Below are 18,082 nucleotides of genomic sequence, written 5' to 3' on the forward strand. Positions count from 1 at the left end.
TTGCAACCCACCAACAGGTACATGTACATACGTACAGGTACCTACAGGGGTGACCATAAAAATAGAATCTCTCCCCCCTTTCTCTCACCTTCGAATGAATGATTCGTACCTGCGACCGCTACTGCCGCTACACTATTACCGGTTCCGGTCGTGAACAGCGATGCCGCTGCCGTGGCCATTGCCGTGGCGGAAGTGCTGTTTGCGTTTACGTTATTGCTGACATTACTGTTGTTGGCGTTTGCGGTGTTGCTAATGTTGCTGCCCGGGCCCGACGTTCCTCCTGCTCCAGTGCCAGCTGCCCCGGGACCCACCGTCGCTCCGGTGCCTCCCCCACCCGCGGCCGATCCTCCGCCACCCTTCTTGTGGTGATGATGGTGATGGTGGTGCTTTTTCTTATTTTTAATGATAATTTTCCGCTTCAGAGATCCTGGAGAGGGCAGGTGCATTCCCGGCTCCAACGGATGAGAATCTAATGGTCTATCTAGTAACATATCTCCAAAAATATCACGACAGTAGTTTGCTATTTTAGCCTGGAAAGATAGAAATGGAAGCAAAAAAAAATATTCCAACGAAATGCCAAAAACACATTCAAGTCTTGAAAGTTGCAAAACAGAACAAATAGTTGAAAAAAAGGAACTTCTCCACCCACCTGCTGCCTTGGGTTACAGTGGTTTTCGAAACTAAGTATCACAGGAAATTCGGATGTTTTGAATGCTGTTTCAGCTATTGCTTCTAGTACATCTTTGGCATTGATTTCCGGCACGAAGGTGTAGCCGTGCACGATGACCGGCTCCTCGGTGCGCCCGTTCCAGAAATCCAACTCGACGCATCTGCGGAAATGGAGTAATAAAAAATTTATTATCAAATTTTTGTGAGCCATTTCAAAATTAAAATCATTGTCAAGAGATTAATCACCATAATTTTTGTTTGTTATTTGATTTATCTGCCTCATCGGTGAAAAGTGATGTTCTTTTCAGTAGGGGCATCTTAAGATAATGAAATGTTTTAATAGATGGATAGAAAGTTAGAAGACATCAATTTTTTTTCAGCACGGACAACTACTATGAAGTGGTAGATACAGATAGAGTTGCATCTACCACCACATATTAGTAGGCCAAGCGTGGTTCGCCCCACAAGAGGAAAACTTGTAGTGCGAACGAACAAAAAAATTAATAGAATATACCATTTCACCGATATAGCCAATTTAATATATATTTTTTTATCACAGTTAAAATTGTAATGAAAAAAAAAGATTCGAATCGAAATTTTCCAATTTGGAGAATATTACGGCAGAATTAGAAAAAAATAGCAATATTATGAAAGTTATTTGATATTCTTTAAAATCGTTTGAAGGTTAAAACAACGTTTTTGTGTCTTCAAATTGCGAAATAATCGTATTGTCTAGAAACATAACTCCAAGTTACGAGAATCATCAAAATTAGTAATACTTTCTAAAAAACCGGACTGCTGTTTCTGAGTTGGAGATTTACTGAAAATCTCTCCAATTTCAAAACATTGTTTAAGCTCTAAAGATTTACCTCAACTTTATCAACATTTCAAACCCTACAAAATATTTTACAAGTTTTTGAAAAAAAATTGCAAAACATCGATAGAGAAATTCAATTTTTTTCAAACTGTCTGAGAAACATTTTAACCCTTCGTTTCATCAAGTAACAAATTTGCAACAATTTATGTATGGAAAAAGTGAAAAATCGTATTTTTGTGGTTTTATTGAAGAAAAGATTTGAATTCGTGATGTAGCTCAGTTGGCAAGTCTTATGCATCCTGAGTCGAATGCCAGCGAGTTCGAGCCCATAAGAGTAAACATGGAACACAGCTGTACCGGATAAGTTTTTCAATAACTGTCCGCCAGCTGCAACGTTGCAAATGTCATAAAGATGGTAAAACGACTAGGTATAATTGAAAAAAAAGAAAATGAAAAATTGAATATCCGGGGAAGTAATCTGGGTTTCTGGGGTTTGGGAATGCCTATTTTCTTCAAATACACGATTATTTCGGGCGGAACATTCTAATATTCATCTCTGGTTTAAAATTGTCCGTTGATGTTCAGACGATACATAGAGAAATTGTGTAACGTTTCATACTCCTGGCGTAATTCCGCGGTAATTCCGAAGACACAGTTCAAGTTGACACGTCAAGGTGAACAGTCGTGGAATCAGTTTGGTGCGTGAGGTTTATAGTATTGTATTGCTCGGCTACTTGATAACAAAAGCGAAAACTATACAAGTAAAAAAAAACGTATAAATCTTGATTAACCAGCTAGAACTTTCTGGAATAACTTGAAAAAGTTTGGATTGAAAAAATCTCCAGGTAACTCTGATGTATCTAATTTTAGTGCTGATGAAATTAACAACTATTTCACAACAAACTTTACTAGTTCTGACGTTGAACAGTTTAATAATCCTTATAACCCACACGCATTTAAATTTAAAGTTTTTGAAAACTATGAAATCATAAATGCTGTTATTTCCATACAATCCAATGCATTGGGAATGGATGAAATCCCTGTCAAACTTATTAGAATTGCTTTACCACACATACTACCTGCTCTCAAACATATTTTTAATACCATTCTTAAAACCTCTAAATTTCCTTTTCAATGGAAAGTATCAAAAGTTATTCCAATTCCAAAAAAAAGCCAAATCAAATGACTTATCAAACTTGAGACCAATAAGCATTTTAAGTACAATTTCAAAAATTTTTGAAAAAATTGTCAAATGCCAAATAACAGAATATTTGAACCAAAATTACATTTTATATGAGTTTCAATCGGGTTTTCGTTCTTCTCACAGTACTGAAACTGCGTTGATGAAGGTTCATAACGATATTGCCTATGCCTTAGATAGAAAAGGAATTGCTGTACTTCTTATGATAGACTTTGCCAAAGCTTTCGATCGTGTATCACATGCTAAATTCATAAACAAGTTAATATCTATATACAATTTTTCAAGTTCAGCAGTTAATTTGGTGCGTTCATATCTACTGGGTCGCCAACAAACTGTTTTATTTGATGGCTGCTATTCTGAGTTTGCCCCAATCGAATCAGGAGTTCCTCAGGGATCTATTCTAGGACCTTTGTTCTTTTCGCTTTTCATCAACGATCTTCCTGCTGTTTTACAGTACTGTTCAGTGCATCTTTTCGCAGATGATGTTTGTGTAAGAGTAAAGAGCAGGCTTTATTCTTTTTAGCAGGCCCAACCCCAATAGCGTTTTGTTTATTTTGACAATTGTACACGCTTAGAGTCAATTACCAACGAATGAAGTTAAATAAGTCAGGAAAGGCTTTTGGAAATGGTGTATCTTCGTTTGAATATTTTTTGGGTACACGGAGAGAATTTTTTTTAATAAAAACGGAAACCAGGTATTTCCTGAGGTTAAACGTTTGAAAGCTTCGTTGTTTAGTTGTTTTGAAAAAAACATACCATCTCAGTTGATTTTTATTATGAACTGTGAAGATAAGATTTTTTTTCAATGATTCTTGGAAACAGCGAACATGTTTTATGTTGTTGTTATTGCCAAAAAAATCGTAAACTATGAAAAATCAGCTGTTCGTTTGACAAGCTGGGAAACAGCTGATACATTGAGGAGTGATAAAGAATTTTTTTTTCTTTTTTTTTTGTGAGTAAACGGGAGATGTGGGGTATGATAAAGTCAACCTTTAGATAATACTATCATAGCAAATATGCAATTACGCAATGCAGCGAAAATGCCATTGAAACACCCCTAGGCGACCAATGCATGAATGACATCCATCTCCGTCGCATACGGGCTCTCGCTCTATCAACGTCAGTCATGTTTCAACCGGTCACTCGCGACGACCAACGTCAGTGAAGCTGAAAGCCGACCAAGACGGTTTCCTCCGGTAGCAGCCGAACATACGCAAGGTAAGCGTCAGGATTTCCTATGGCCAACTACCCGGCCCTAACTAGGACCCACAATGTTCAAATATATCTCTGTGAAAAACGCACCTGAAACATAAGTGTTTTTTTTAACAAAATAAATCATGATCTTGCTCAGCTTGTCGAATGGTCAAACGCCAACTTTTTACCAATCAAACCTTCAAAAACAAAAGCTTTGTTTTTTGGAAGACAACAATCCTCCTATTCTTATCCTCAACTTTTAATGAATGATACTGCTATAAATTTTGTCGACTATGCTGAAAACCTTGGTGTTGTTTTCAACCGCGATCTTTCATGGAATCGTCAGGTTAATGCTCAATGCTGCAAGATTTATAGCTCGATTAAAAGACTTAATTTAACAACAAGCCATCTAGATATTGCTACAAAAATAAGATTGTTTAAGGCCCACGTTTTTCCTTTGTTCATTTATTGCGATTTCATTTACTCGAACGCATCGGAGAGATCGGTTCACAAGTTACGAGTTGCCTTGAATTCATGTGTGCGACTTACCCACTTACATAAATATCTCATTGGATGTTCTTTTGATAATTTCTATAAGTACCGATCATGCATGATAATGCATAGAATTCTCAACTCTGGAAAACCACACTATCTGAAATCCTTGCTCATTCCGCTCAGAAATTCACGCACTAGAAATATCCTAATTCCATCACATTGTTCATCATATTATGGTAGATCATATTTCGTTCGGGGTATTGTTAATTGGAACAATCTTCCAACTAATTTAAAACGTCTTCATAAGAAATTAGAGTTTAAGAGAGGGCTACTAGAGGAACACATGGAGTAAAACGACACAGATAGAGTTAGAAGCAAATAAGGAACGATTAGTTTTTAAGTAATTCACATCAGGAAGACAACCACATTGTAACAATTTGAAAGATATTGTAATATTACGTTACATAAATATAAACATAATAATACTGCAGGACCCAAGTAACCATAAGCACTAAAACATAGCCCTTAATCAACACTATATTCTCATATTTAACTCTGAATTAATGCTTGTTTTGCACTATATGCACTGTATTGCACTGAATAAATGCTATCACGACATAGCCTTTAATAAGCATTACAAATGCTGAATTAGAGCACCATCAAAACGTGATTTTTCGCCAGCCGTATAAAAGCATTAACAATGCATACTTAGAACACCCTTTAATTTTTTAATTGATTGATCATGATTGATGTGAAACGGAAATTCAAATTAGGAAATTATTCTTCGATTTATTAAAATGAGCAAAAATTAAAAAATAGAATCATTATCTACAACATCAATCAACCTGCTGAATGAAGGATTATGCTTGCTGAGAAGTGATTATAATTGAATTATGAATTACTTTTGATGAGTCTCAAACCGAGGATCCCGCAGCAGCCTTTATCTTTCTTTGCGCCTTTACCATTCCGACTACTCTTGATGCCACACAACTTCAAAGACAATGTATGCATGAGAAGGTTTGGAAATGTATTGGAAAATTTTGGGAGAAGACGACTGTAACTGCCCGCTCTGTTTGTTTTCGTTTGCTGCCTTGCTTACTCACACGCAGCAAATGAGAAAATCACTCTTGTTAACATTCGCGGGTTTGACGTTTCTACGCTTTAAAAAAGCTTTATATAAGCACTAACAGGAAGTTCTAGTGCTACAGTATTAATCAGTGCTGCAAATTTTCAGTGTCAGCTTTCAATATTCAATTGAATTTATTGCAGTGTATCGGTCAGTTCAATTCCAACTGGATTCATACGAGAATGAACAGAAAGCTCAATCCCGAAAGCACTCTGCACACTCATTCACCAATCGGAGACATCGATTGTTAGTATACATTTAGGCTCTTTGCAGGTTCATGAGATTAGCACACTCAGCCGAAAAGAAAACGTTAAATTCACCTGGATTTTCACGTAGGCGCTCATTACGTGAATTTTTGCTTGACTTACATGAATCACTTAAGAACTATTACAAATTCATTTGGTCCGTACGTGAAATTCACATAGCCTTTTGCTGCCAAAACAAAGACACATTCGATTTACGTGAAAATCCAGTGATCCGCCAAGTACAAAGGGATTTGGTGCATTCTATGTGATGTTCACGTACCTCTGAAAAGCTTATTCACGTAAAATCTATGTGAAAGAATTCAGTATCGAATATGGCGATCCAACGGTTGGTGCTAGCAAAAAGAGAAATTCTACGTGGTGGAGATGCTGAATTAACGTGAGTAGTAAACATTTGTTTTTGTATTCGTCATTTAAGTATTCTGCTATTTTTTACAGAATTTGGAATTGGAAGGACGGCCAGACAACCACTATGGAGCAACCCAACAAACAATTTCGCAACGATTTACTTTTTTTTTTATATAGGTAAGTGAAGTTCAATAGTGATAAGTGTTAAAAATAATAATTGAAGTGCAAATTTTAAGTGAACATGAAGTGTATTTACTATTGGAAATAATAAAATGTCCTGCATCATCAATACATGTTTTTATTTATAAGGTCCGAAAAGAACTCATAACGTTCAAATTTTAATGAAATCTACGTGAATCGCACGTAGCAGAACGAATCCCTTTTCACATTCTATCTACGTTTTTTTCACATACAACTCATATGAAAGCTACGTGAATTCGTCTTGCTGCGCGAGCTCTGTTTGCTACCTGAAATTCACGTAGGTTCCACGTGATTTTCATGGTGGCAAAAATCCATGTACATTTTCACGTAGCGCTAATGTGAAAAGTTTTTTCGGTGCATATCTTCATTTTCAGTTTCAGGCAAACAATGCTGATAGTGATGAAAGCTTCATTTCAATATCATTAAGTTTAGTTGAATGGTGACAAAGCTTGGGCGAATCGACTCGCTAGGCATGCGGAAAAAACTATGTTTACGACAATCAACAATGAAATTAATTATGAAAAAACCTTTCAAAATTGCGTTTCTATTTGAGTAGTCGGTCACTTGCATGCGATGTCAGTTTTTAATATTGAATTTTGTTGAACTTCTCAACATTTCGTTTTTAAATTTTTATCCTGAAACTTATCAAAACCAATTACGACTGCAGGTTAATATTATGGAATACTTATGAATTTGCTAGTAAAATAATCCGAATGCAATAAAATTGATTAATTCATGAGGTGGTCATTTTATTTATCACAAGGATGTTCTGAGAAAAAATAAAAGAAGGTTAGTAACAAACACTATGTGCAGATAATTCGTCATAAAAATAGACAATATATTTTGTCTATACTAAAATACTACCCTTGAGAAAATATTAGTAAATCCTACATCAGTAAGAAATTTCTAACCTACGAAGCAACCCATCCCTCATCTGAAAAATGGTTTAAGCGATTTACAAATCGTGTCTTCATTTCAAATTCCAATTGCAAAAAATAGCAAAAACAAATGTCTACCGAAATTATCAGCAACTTTTGCTGACACTGATTAAATGCTAAAACTGCATTCACTGATCGAATACAAAGAGCGAAAATCGCTATCGTAGTAGCCGAGCGAAACAAGTTTGTTCTGATTCACGAATGAGCTTTCAACTGACTGACAGCTATATTGACAAAACTTGACGAAAGCTTGAGAATGACTGAGCCGATCAGAAGCTTTTTAATTTGTTGACGACTCGGCTCCATTCATGTTAGCTTGAGCATTCTACACTGATAGAAATTCAAAGTCATTCTCATTTTGTGCTTTCAGAAAATTGCAGCACTGGTCTTAATGCTTGTTAACTTTATATAGTAGCTCTATATGTGCATATAGTGCTACCATTAGTGCTTATTTTTGTTATTGCTTCTATGCATTAATGATGCTTATTTAAAATCAAAAAGCATTATGAATGTTGATATAATGCTAACTTGCATTAGAAATGTTGATGTAATGCTGATTAAGGGTTATGGCCTTATGCTTATGGTTACTTGAGGAGTATGCAACACGCTCCTTTTTTTCTTGTTTATCTTCGTAACATCCAAATGAGACTTGTGAACGAAAAAAATTCTGGCGATAAATTCGCCAGATGACCGCTTTAAGTTCGTTTTACAGCCTGTATAAAAATTTTCAAAATATTTCCCTGCAAAAGATCGAAACATTTTGCGCACGATTTGACCACCGTATTTTGTTTAATTTTATCTTGTAGACATGAAGTCAGACCTGTTTATTAGTCAACTGAACAAATTAGATATAAAAACTGACCTTTTCTTCCACTTTTTTTGTTGCATGTTTTGGATTGTGCCTTGACATGTCTTAATAGACTGAGTCGATTTGGGGTCATTTTGGAATTTCTCAAACCCTGGGGTCTTAAAACCTTCGTCTTGGTCTAAAACTCATCCATTATTTTTTGCAAAATTTTAAAGTATCGTTTACATGAGTAAACTTGAACTTTTATGTTTGTACGGGAAAATTGAATATTTTGTACTGAAAAATCAACATCATATTTGTTTCGTCTGTGGAACCGAATTTCCTAAAGGAAATTTTCCGTAGCACAACTTTGTCGAAGACCGTAACTTCGTATCTTATTAGGAAAAAAAGTTATTAGCTCTTTAAAGTCTGCTTCATTTAATATTGGAACACAAACAATTGCGTGTAGTTCAGTCATTTATTAACGAATTCATAATTTGTTTTTCATACAAATGTAGCATTTTCTTTACTCTTTCATAAAAAAAAAATTAATAAAATTATTCATTGCTGTTTCGAAGAAATTCTCGTACTTTTCCCGTAATACGGCACATTAGGCGGCGCACACCCTTTTCGTCCACCGTTTTGGCGATTTGATTCCACCAGTTCTTCATTTGAGTCATGTTCCTAACAAGTTTTCCCTTTGCCTTAAGCCTCCGCTTCGTGATTGCCCAGTATTTCTCTATCGGCCGGAACTGGGGGCAGTTTGGGGGGTTGAGGTCCTTCGGTATTACGCTGACCCCGTTCGATGCGTACCATTCCATAACCGTTTTGCTGTAATGGTAGCTTGCGAGGTCCGGCCAAAACATTACTGGACGGTCGTGGGCACGAATAAACGGCAGAATCCGTTTCTGTAGGCACTCTTTTTTGTAGACTTCTGATGTCATTGTCTTGTCAGTGAGAAAGACTTTGGTTTTCTGTCCACAACTGCATATCCCCTGCCAAATCATGTACTTGCGGGCGAATTTATCCGCAAACACGAACTTAAATTTTGCAGGTACATCCCCCCGAGCCGTCGCCAAATAAAATTTTTGACCTGGGATTTGCCCAAAGTCCGCCTTCACGTAGGTCTCGTCGTCCATCAGAATACATCCTTCGAACTTGGTCAGCACTTGGTCGTACAGCTTTCGAGCACGGATTCTGGCCATATTGTTCTGCTTCAGCGTCCGATTTGGCTGTTTGCTGGCTCGGAATGACCTTATTCCTTCCCGGAGACGAATTCGTCGCATCGTACTGTGAGCGGCCGGGAACTTATTGGCCAAATCGCGGTCTGAAAGATTGGGATTCCTCTTCACGGCCTTGATGACTTTCTCACGCAGTTTCCGGTCGACAGTTCCACTCCGACGCTTCGAATGCGGCTTCCGAGCCGTCGTCAATGTTTCCTTGTACTGCTTGATAACACGCCATACGGTATTTCTGGGCATTTTAAGCTGTTTAGCTAGCTTCGATGCCGACAACAATGGATTTTCAAGAAAACTGTGCACAATTTGATCTCTCCGTTCGGCTTCCATGGCGGTTGTTTACAAAATGCTATCGTTTGGTGTTATGACATAAATGCATGGTGAAAGGTAATGAATTTCCCGACACGTGGGTGAAAAAAGTTTCCGAATCCGTCCACTAGGAGCGCCACAATGAGCAAAAAAATTTGTTCCAATATTAAATGAAGCAGACTTTAACAGTGGTACGTCTTTTCGCACTGATAAACAATGAATTCAATTGACATCCCTGCAGAGTGCCTAGCGAGGTATTGCGCGACTACTTTCCATGCAACACTTCGTGAGGCTCAAGCAGTGATGTCAATTGAATTTGTTGTTTATCAATGCGAAAAGACATACCCCTGTTAAACAACTAATAACTTTTTTGCCTAATAAGATACGAAGTTACGGTCTTCGACAAAGTTGTGCTACGGAAAATTTCCTTTAGAAAATTTATAAATTGGTACAAAAACCATCAGCTGGCTCGGTTCCACAGACGAAACAAAAATGATGTTGATTTTTCAGTACAAAATATTAAATTTTGCCATACAAACATAAAAGTTCAAATTTACTCATGTAAACGTTACTTTAAAATTCCGCAAAAAATCATGGATGAGTTTTAGACCAAGACAAAACTTTTTAGACCCCAGGGTTTAAGAAATTCCAAAATGACCCCAAATCGACTCAGTCTAATGTCTTAATTTCCTGGAATCCATCATCTGCACTTTTATTCAAATTTTAGCTCACGTTAGATCCTCTAGGTTTTCCTCAACGATTTACCATCAGAACTTCGATTGGATAGTTGATTTTCAGCTGTTTTAGGGTCTTCCACTCGGATTTTCCTCGATTATTCGCGATCCTGCCCAAAAATTTGGGTCAATGAGTTTCTTTATTGAACGCTATCACAAAAACCACTGAACATAACGTCACAAAAAATTTGCACATGTAAACATTACTGCATTCAAAAGATATTCACAAAACAAAGTGTTGCATTTTTATTCGGATACACTCTTTAATAAAGAAGATGAAAATCGTGTTCGAAATCAACATCGGTCGATTGTTACTGGTTGAATTATAAAAAGTGATTTATATCTAAAACTTTATATTATTTTAAAACTTTGCATATCATGAAAAGGACTTTTATACAGAAACATGAATTAGATAACGAAGGAATTGTTGTGAAGGTGTTAAGTTAATGTAGTTTTTTTTTTGTTATTTATGCAATAAATAAAAAAGAGCCAAAACCTGCAACCTGAGACCTTAACCCTCACACTTGAGACCTAAGACTTGAAACTAGCCATTAGACCCTTGAAAGATGATCTTAAGAAGAATTTAGATCCCTTCAAAGAAACATGAAGTTTCACGGAGATCCTATATGTGTGTAATCGTTAAACAAAAAAAAAATAAATAAAAAAAAACCTGAGATCTGAAATCTTATGCCTGGAGACTGAAAACTAAGACCTTGGATCTGAGACCTGAGAGTTCGAGATATAAGATCTGGACCTCAGAATTGAGGCATGGGAAATGAGTCATGGGGGCTTGAGACGAGAGAACTGAGACGAGATAAGTGAAACGGGAGACGTAAACCTTCTCATGTATCATAATATATCATATTTCATATTCCATATCTCATGCGTCACGTCTCATGTCTCATGTCTCATGTCTCATGTCTCATGTTTCATGTCTCATGTCTCATGTCTCATGTCTCATTTCTCATGTTGTAATAGATTTTCTTATTCGATGATAATGTTCGCAAAGAGTGCAAAGAGGTACCGGGCTAGCCTCGCACTAATGATAAAATTGGCCACAACAAAACAAAACTTAAACTTTCATTTTTTGCATGTATTCGAGTAAAGAGATATTGTAAACTCACTTGATCCTAGTTGTCATCAGCTGACACGGGTTCGAAGAGCGCCTGCGCTCGAAATATTGCCTAGCTGTATGCTGCATGTCAGCACTGACGTGTTGTGTCTCGAACGGATCCTGAAGCTGCCCGACGACCGTAGGAAACGTGTTGGTCATTAGGCAAACTTGATGAATGTCGTAGACACCCCGTTCATGCAAAATCCTCAGCTCTCCTTATTGACTCGCGACAACTACGAGTGTCTTGCACTGCTGTCAATCTAGGCAGCACTTCCCTCGACGATGTTCCTCGGATGCGATGTGTGTGTGATTACGACGACTGCAAGTGCACGCCCACGCGTGCCCTGAATCAAGACTGCCGACTTCGAATGTGCCACACTGGCAAATCAATAACGCCAGACGAACTCGCCTTAGCGCAGCACGGCAACCCGTAGACTTTTCCGATGAACGCACGCAACGCTGTGATCTTCGGTGAAATGCTCGGGCGACCAGGGGACGACAGGTAGGGTCCGCCTCGCACTGCTTACCAGATGATTATTTGACGGAAAATCCTTCTCCCGCGACGCTTTAAGCTTTGCGTGAGTGTTCGAGCGGCCAGATGACGACAGTAAGGCTCTGCCCAAGCACCTCACGCACCTCACGCACCTCACCAACTGTTCGGCTGACACTCCAGGTGCGACCCACAAAGGACCACACAACGGGTTTCACCTGGCACTGTTTACCCGGGTCTTTGAAATTCCGCCTGGTTCGGACGCGGACGAGAATGTGGAAACAGCACGCCGTGGACAGATCGACACCACCTGCGGAATAAAGCCAAAGGCGTAGCAAAACAAAACCCTTTGGAAAAAGCAATTAATTGCGCATTCTTGAACGGTTCCTCTAGAGTTGCCTTACCCGATATCGGGGCTATTGTATGATCGGTATCCTCGCTTTTCCCAGGTGTTTTTCCGGTGTCCCGTTTGGGAATCTAGGTTCGGATACAAAACGTGTGTTAGCGAATGTGGCGGTAACATTTTGAGGTTAACTCACCGAATTCCGCTACTGCTGGTTTCGCTCGACGCGCTAATTTTCCACGAGCGTGTTTTCCTGGCGTACGACTGTCGGAAGCGGGCCTTTTTGATCCGTGATCGGATTCGGATGGAGCAACCTGAGTAAATTACGGAACACGTTAGTGCACGTTGTTAGTGCGCAACTCAAAAGCAACTCACCAGCAGCTTAGATGCGATCTGTCCGGCAAAACGGAAGCGGCAAACTGTTAGAAACAGCCGCAAAGATGATGGCACAACACCGCGCCCTGAGACACTTCTGTCTGCTGGTTGCCTTCCGGGAATTCCTGCGTCGGAGGCTGCCGCGTTTTTCCGGTCGAATCCAATCTGCTCGCGTCACTGCTTTTTCCGTTTTTTCTCCACACTGAATCAAATTTTACTCTCATATCTCGTATTTCTTTTTGACGTTTTCGTCAAACGCGGGGCTTCTTTATTCGGAACAAGTATGTCCACACTGAGGGGATTCGTGTGGTGTGTTTTGGTTCCAAACTTATGATCAATGTTTTTATTCTCTTTAATACATGCATAATCAACTAACTGTTACAATGTGCCATGTCTCATGTTTCATGTCTCATTTCTCCTGTCTCGTGTCTCATGTCTCATGTCTCACGTCTTATTTCTCATGTGCCATGTCTCATGTTTCATGTCTCATGTTTCATGTCTCATGTTTCATGTCTCATGTTTCATGTCTCATGTTTCATGTCTCATGTTTCATGTCTCATGTTTCATATCTCATGTGTCATAAAACAAAACTTAAAAATATTGAAGTGTTTTCCATTGAAAGAAATAATTTGTCTCAGATACCGTTGATTTTTTAGGGTTTTACAGGGTTATCAGTCTAAGATTTTTAAAGATGAAAGAAATTTTTCGAACGTTTCGATCCATATTAGATCTTCTTCAGAGGCGTTAAAATGTCGTTTTCTTATAAGGTTTGATTCGAGTTATCAAACCTTTCCTTACACGAAAACTGTATTTTTCGACCCTGAAGAAGATCCAATAAGGATCTTATAAATGTTTAAGTTTACAAAAAAGCGAACCGCTTGGCCTTCTAAAATGCAACTTTATATGTATCTACCACTTTATAGAAATGACCCGTGCCGAAGAAAAATTTGCAAAATGATCATATGCTTCTAATAAATGTACCCGCTCATTTTCACCATCTTTCATTTCTCTTTACTTTCTATCCGTCTATATAATATCATAATCTTAGATGTTCTTACTAAAAAGGACATCACTTTTTGCCGATAAGGTAAGTGACAAACATAATTTATGGTGATTTAACTCCATAATTTAACAAAAAAACATTTAAGTTTTCCTTTCAAAAGCGAAGACTATGTTCAAATAATTTGAAGATTAGACAGTTTCAAAATGCTATATTATTTGATTTTAGAATTGTTTTGAAATGCTCTTATTAAAGTAGTAAAAAGCCACAATGCGAAAACAAGGTTATAAAGACTAGAATTTTCTCTTTAATCATTGAAATTTTTTACTACAGCAGAGCTCATGGTTTTACAATAACAATAGCTTCGTGGTATATAGGGGAACTTGTATTCTCTAAAAGTTAAAATATTTTTTTATAGATACAACGTATGGCCAAGCCAGATTTTTTTGAGCATGTATCTGGGCCGGAAAAACCGGGCATTTTTTTTTTATGAAAACCTGGAAAAATCCGGGCATTAGATATCAAAAGTGACGACAAAAATCCGGACAATATCCGGGCAAATTTTCTCAAAACCAAGAAATTACTAAGGAAAATAAAGAAAAAAATTTAATTAATTTTTTTTAATCAAAACTCATCGAAAGATTTTGAATGGTATTTTAGGCTTCCAAAACACCTTTCATTATTATTTTTACAAAACATTCTCCACAAAATTCTGTTTGGAGGCGTTCTTTGTTCGATTTGCTAAATGTAGTGAACAAATCTAGGCAAAATCCTGGCATTTTTCAATGAAATCCGGGCAAACGGGCCGGGCTTGACTGTTTCCAAATTTTGTATGAAATATCCGGGCAAACCCGGATAAAAACGGGCAATCTGGCAACCTTAGTTTAGCCTGAGTTCTTCCATTTTCTACCTTTTTATTTATTTCAATATCATTCTAGTGAATTCATGAACTATCTTTGATGATATTTTTCTGACGAAATATTAAATTACTTTTTAGATCTAATTTAATTTTCTAAGATATTCCTGAAAAGTTTCAAGTTATTTCAAAATCTCTGGATTCCTAAGATTAGAAGTTGTTTTATCAAATTTTACGCCCAAAATTTTTTGAAACTCTTTAAATTTGCTAAAAAAGTACATTCAGGTTTTTTTTGCAAGTAGGAAGAATAGAATTCATCCCAGAAAAGGTACCATCAACAAAATAGGACACCGAAAGTAGCTTTTATCAAAAGTATCGACTATTCCCTAAGGCAAACATCACATTTTTCAACCGAAAAAAAGTATCAATCCTTCTGAAGGGACTGAATGACTGACTGACGGAACTTTACTCACCTGCATCCAGCCAGCAAACTTTGCCGGTAGATTTCGACCGAGCTCTTGCCCGTCAGTTGATGACCCGTCAGGTAGGTGTTGTGGGATGAGTTTATGAAGTAATGTGACAACGGTTGTTCCATATCATCGGACAGGTCCAGCTTGCTCACTGCCATGATGGGGTTATCTTCGGACATCAGATACCTGAAAAATGAAGCGCAAAATCGAGAGGGAGAGGAAAATCGTCAGATAAACGGGTAACGGGCTGGTGTTTTCCCAAAACGGAAACAGAAGAGCAGCTGGCAGAAAACAAAAAGCTACGACAGATTTTGAACCTCAATCATTTTTGCTGTTGTTTGCGTATCTACAAGTTTGTCACAAAACAATCGAGATCATAAATTCATGTTATTATTTCTTTCAAAATGTATTAACCTGTCAAATTATAAAGATATTTTTACCTTTTCATTCTATTTAAAACTATTTTTAAGGTGATTGAAAAAAAAATCAATGAACCTTTTACCTTCAACCTTTTAAACGAATTACGCTACTTTACACTTTGGAAGAGTAAATAATAGGTGTACGCATTCAATTTTGTTGTGCACATTCCATCTCACCCGCATATCGTTGAGAAAAAAAAGTTTCTAGAGCTCCATTCAAGGGTGAAATAAAAAAAAACCCGAAATAGTCTTTAGCACTCACCTCAGAAAGCCATCGATACTAAGCTGTCCCTTTTGGGCGTTGAACTTGTTGGGTTCATACTCCTGGATGAGGTCCCGTGCTCTGGCCGTGTTTGCGTACGGATGAAGAATTTCATTAAGCCTTGGATCACGCTGGGTTTTGTTCAGGAAATCGACCAACTGCGTTGTGGACATCAATCGGCGCTTCGAAGTTCCGACGCTGTGTGTGGGTCAAGGAGACGGGAGAGAGCAAAAAAAAAAAAACAATATATGTGTATGGTGGATGAAAATGAATGGCCACAGATTATCGTACCGAAGCCATACGGCCAGACTTAGTGGAGGCAGTTGTTCAGAAATCAGAATAGAAAAACAACACTGACCGGAAACCAATCACACTCTGTTTGTTCAAAAGTGACGTTTGCTTAGCAGATTTCAAACTGGAGTGATGAAATATCACTTAAGCGAATGTTGAGTTTTTTATCGACTTGGGTGAATTTTTCCAAAAATCACACGATGATCTTTTAAGCTTTATTGTAGTGTCATGCTCTAAATTGGTATTTTTTTTGTTTACATTATGTGAACGTTCAGTTAAGTTTTCAAGGTTTAGCAGAGAAAATCCTCTGGTCAGAAGAGGAAAACAGAAAAAACGGTAGTTGAACTACACACCGAATACCATAAAAAAAACAAAAAAAGAACAACAACAAACAAACCCACTATACTTACAGCTCATCGTAGACCTTCTCCACTTCCGACCTTTGGGTAAGGTTTTTGTACAGATTGAAAAAGTCCTCGAACTGGAACTTGGAGAGCGCCAGGGAGTCGACCTTCCCGGAGGGCAGTCCGGACACGTCCAGGGCCTTCTCGACGCGCCGCCGATCGTCCTTGTTGGTGGCAAAGGTTTTGATGATGCTGCAGCAAGAGCACCAAGTCCACAACAAAGGCCAGCCAGCCAGCCAGACATGAAAAACGAAATCGGAGAGTAACGGAATGAATTTAGTTAGTGATGGTGGCTAATTGATTGGAGTAATTATGGGGGATTTTGGGGATGGAACAATTTGCGGCTACTCGGTAAGGATTTCTTCGCCGATGGAGACTCTCGGAAGATGAAAATTTAATGTCTCTATTCATAACAGTTAGCGTGATTTAGCTTTATGGTTGCAATAAACATTACCGCAAATGGATAATAGTTGATGTGGGATTCAGTTCGAATAATGTGAATAAATAATTTGAAAATAGTTCATAAATACATTGTTTGTAAAATTGAACAGTTCATATTTCATTTAATCGGAAAGTAAATTAACAATCACTTGAAAAAACTCGAAATATTCATGTACATACACATTCTAGTTAATATGAATCGTTTTTGATGATGACGGGCAAAACCTACTTTCTCAATTCTTCATGTGCGTGAATTGCACAGGTAGTCATTTCTTCAATTCCATCAACAATCTGGAGAAAAAATAGTATCTTTTTTTTGTTTCAAATTTTCATACCTCTTTTTTGGACCACCCTACAGTAAGGTTGCCAGATTGCCCGGTTTATCCGGATATTTAATACTAAATTTGAGAACAGTCCAGCCCGGCCCGGTTGCCCGAATTTCATTGAAAAATGCCCGGATTTTGCCCAGATTTATTCACTTTATTTGACAAATTGAACAAAAAAACAACAACACCTCCAAAATGAAATTTTTTGAGCAGGTTTTATAAAAATATTCATGAATGGTTTTTTGGAAGCCTAAAATGCCGTTCAAAATCTGTCAATGAGTTTTGATGGAAATAATTTTTTTCATTTTTTTTTCGATTTTCGTTGAGGAATTTCTGAGTTCTAAGAAAATTTGCCCTGATATTGCCCGGATTTTTGGTCGTCAATTTGAAATTGAATGAACGGATTTTTCCACGTTTTCATATAAAAATTGCCCGGTTTGTCCGGCCCTTATGCTTGCTGAAAAAATTTGTGGCAACCTATATTAGCAAGTCTATATTAAAATTGCCAGATTTTTTGAGCACGTATCCGGGCCGGACAAATCCTGGCAAAATCCGGGCATATGGTTTCAAAATTGTTGAAAAAAAAATCCGGTTAAAATCCGGCCATATTTGGTGAAAACCTAGAAATTACAATAAAAAAAATTTTGAAAAATTATTTTTAATCCAATCTTATTAATCTTATCAACATAATTGAAACGGTATTTTTTGGTTCCATTTCATGCTTCCTTAGATGATTATTTTCATAAAAAGTGCTCTGAAAATTTCGTTTTGGACGCATAAAAAAATTAACAATAAAATTTGTTTTTTTTATTGGATTTGCAAATCAGGTGAATGAATTCGGGCTTTTTCATTGAAATCCCGGTAATCGGGCCGGACCGAACTTTTCCCAAGTTTCGAATTAAATATCCAGACAAACCCTGATAAAACAGTGCAATCTGGCAAGTTTCGTTTATATGCACATGAGCTGAGCA

At 37.6% G+C, this 18,082-nt stretch overlaps 1 protein-coding gene across 3 annotated transcripts in view; it reads right to left on the bottom strand.

Moving 5' to 3' along the window:
* LOC129743736 (1-phosphatidylinositol 4,5-bisphosphate phosphodiesterase classes I and II) overlaps window positions 1–18,082 on the bottom strand; it is a 373,988-nt gene that overhangs the window by 48,699 nt on the left and 307,207 nt on the right. For 2 of the 3 annotated variants that reach the window (XM_055735864.1, XM_055735863.1), the window contains exons 5-9: window positions 16,351–16,536; window positions 15,650–15,847; window positions 14,972–15,154; window positions 650–830; window positions 89–530 (exon numbers count right to left, since the gene is read on the bottom strand). In XM_055735864.1, the coding sequence (XP_055591839.1) occupies window positions 89–530; window positions 650–830; window positions 14,972–15,154; window positions 15,650–15,847; window positions 16,351–16,536 (1,190 nt within the window). The remainder of the gene's footprint in view (window positions 1–88; window positions 531–649; window positions 831–14,971; window positions 15,155–15,649; window positions 15,848–16,350; window positions 16,537–18,082) is intronic. The other variant, XM_055735865.1, reaches the window with a different exon arrangement.

This window comes from Uranotaenia lowii, chromosome 2 (assembly GCF_029784155.1).
Source record: "Uranotaenia lowii strain MFRU-FL chromosome 2, ASM2978415v1, whole genome shotgun sequence".
In the NCBI taxonomy this organism is placed as follows: Eukaryota; Metazoa; Arthropoda; class Insecta; order Diptera; family Culicidae; genus Uranotaenia; species Uranotaenia lowii.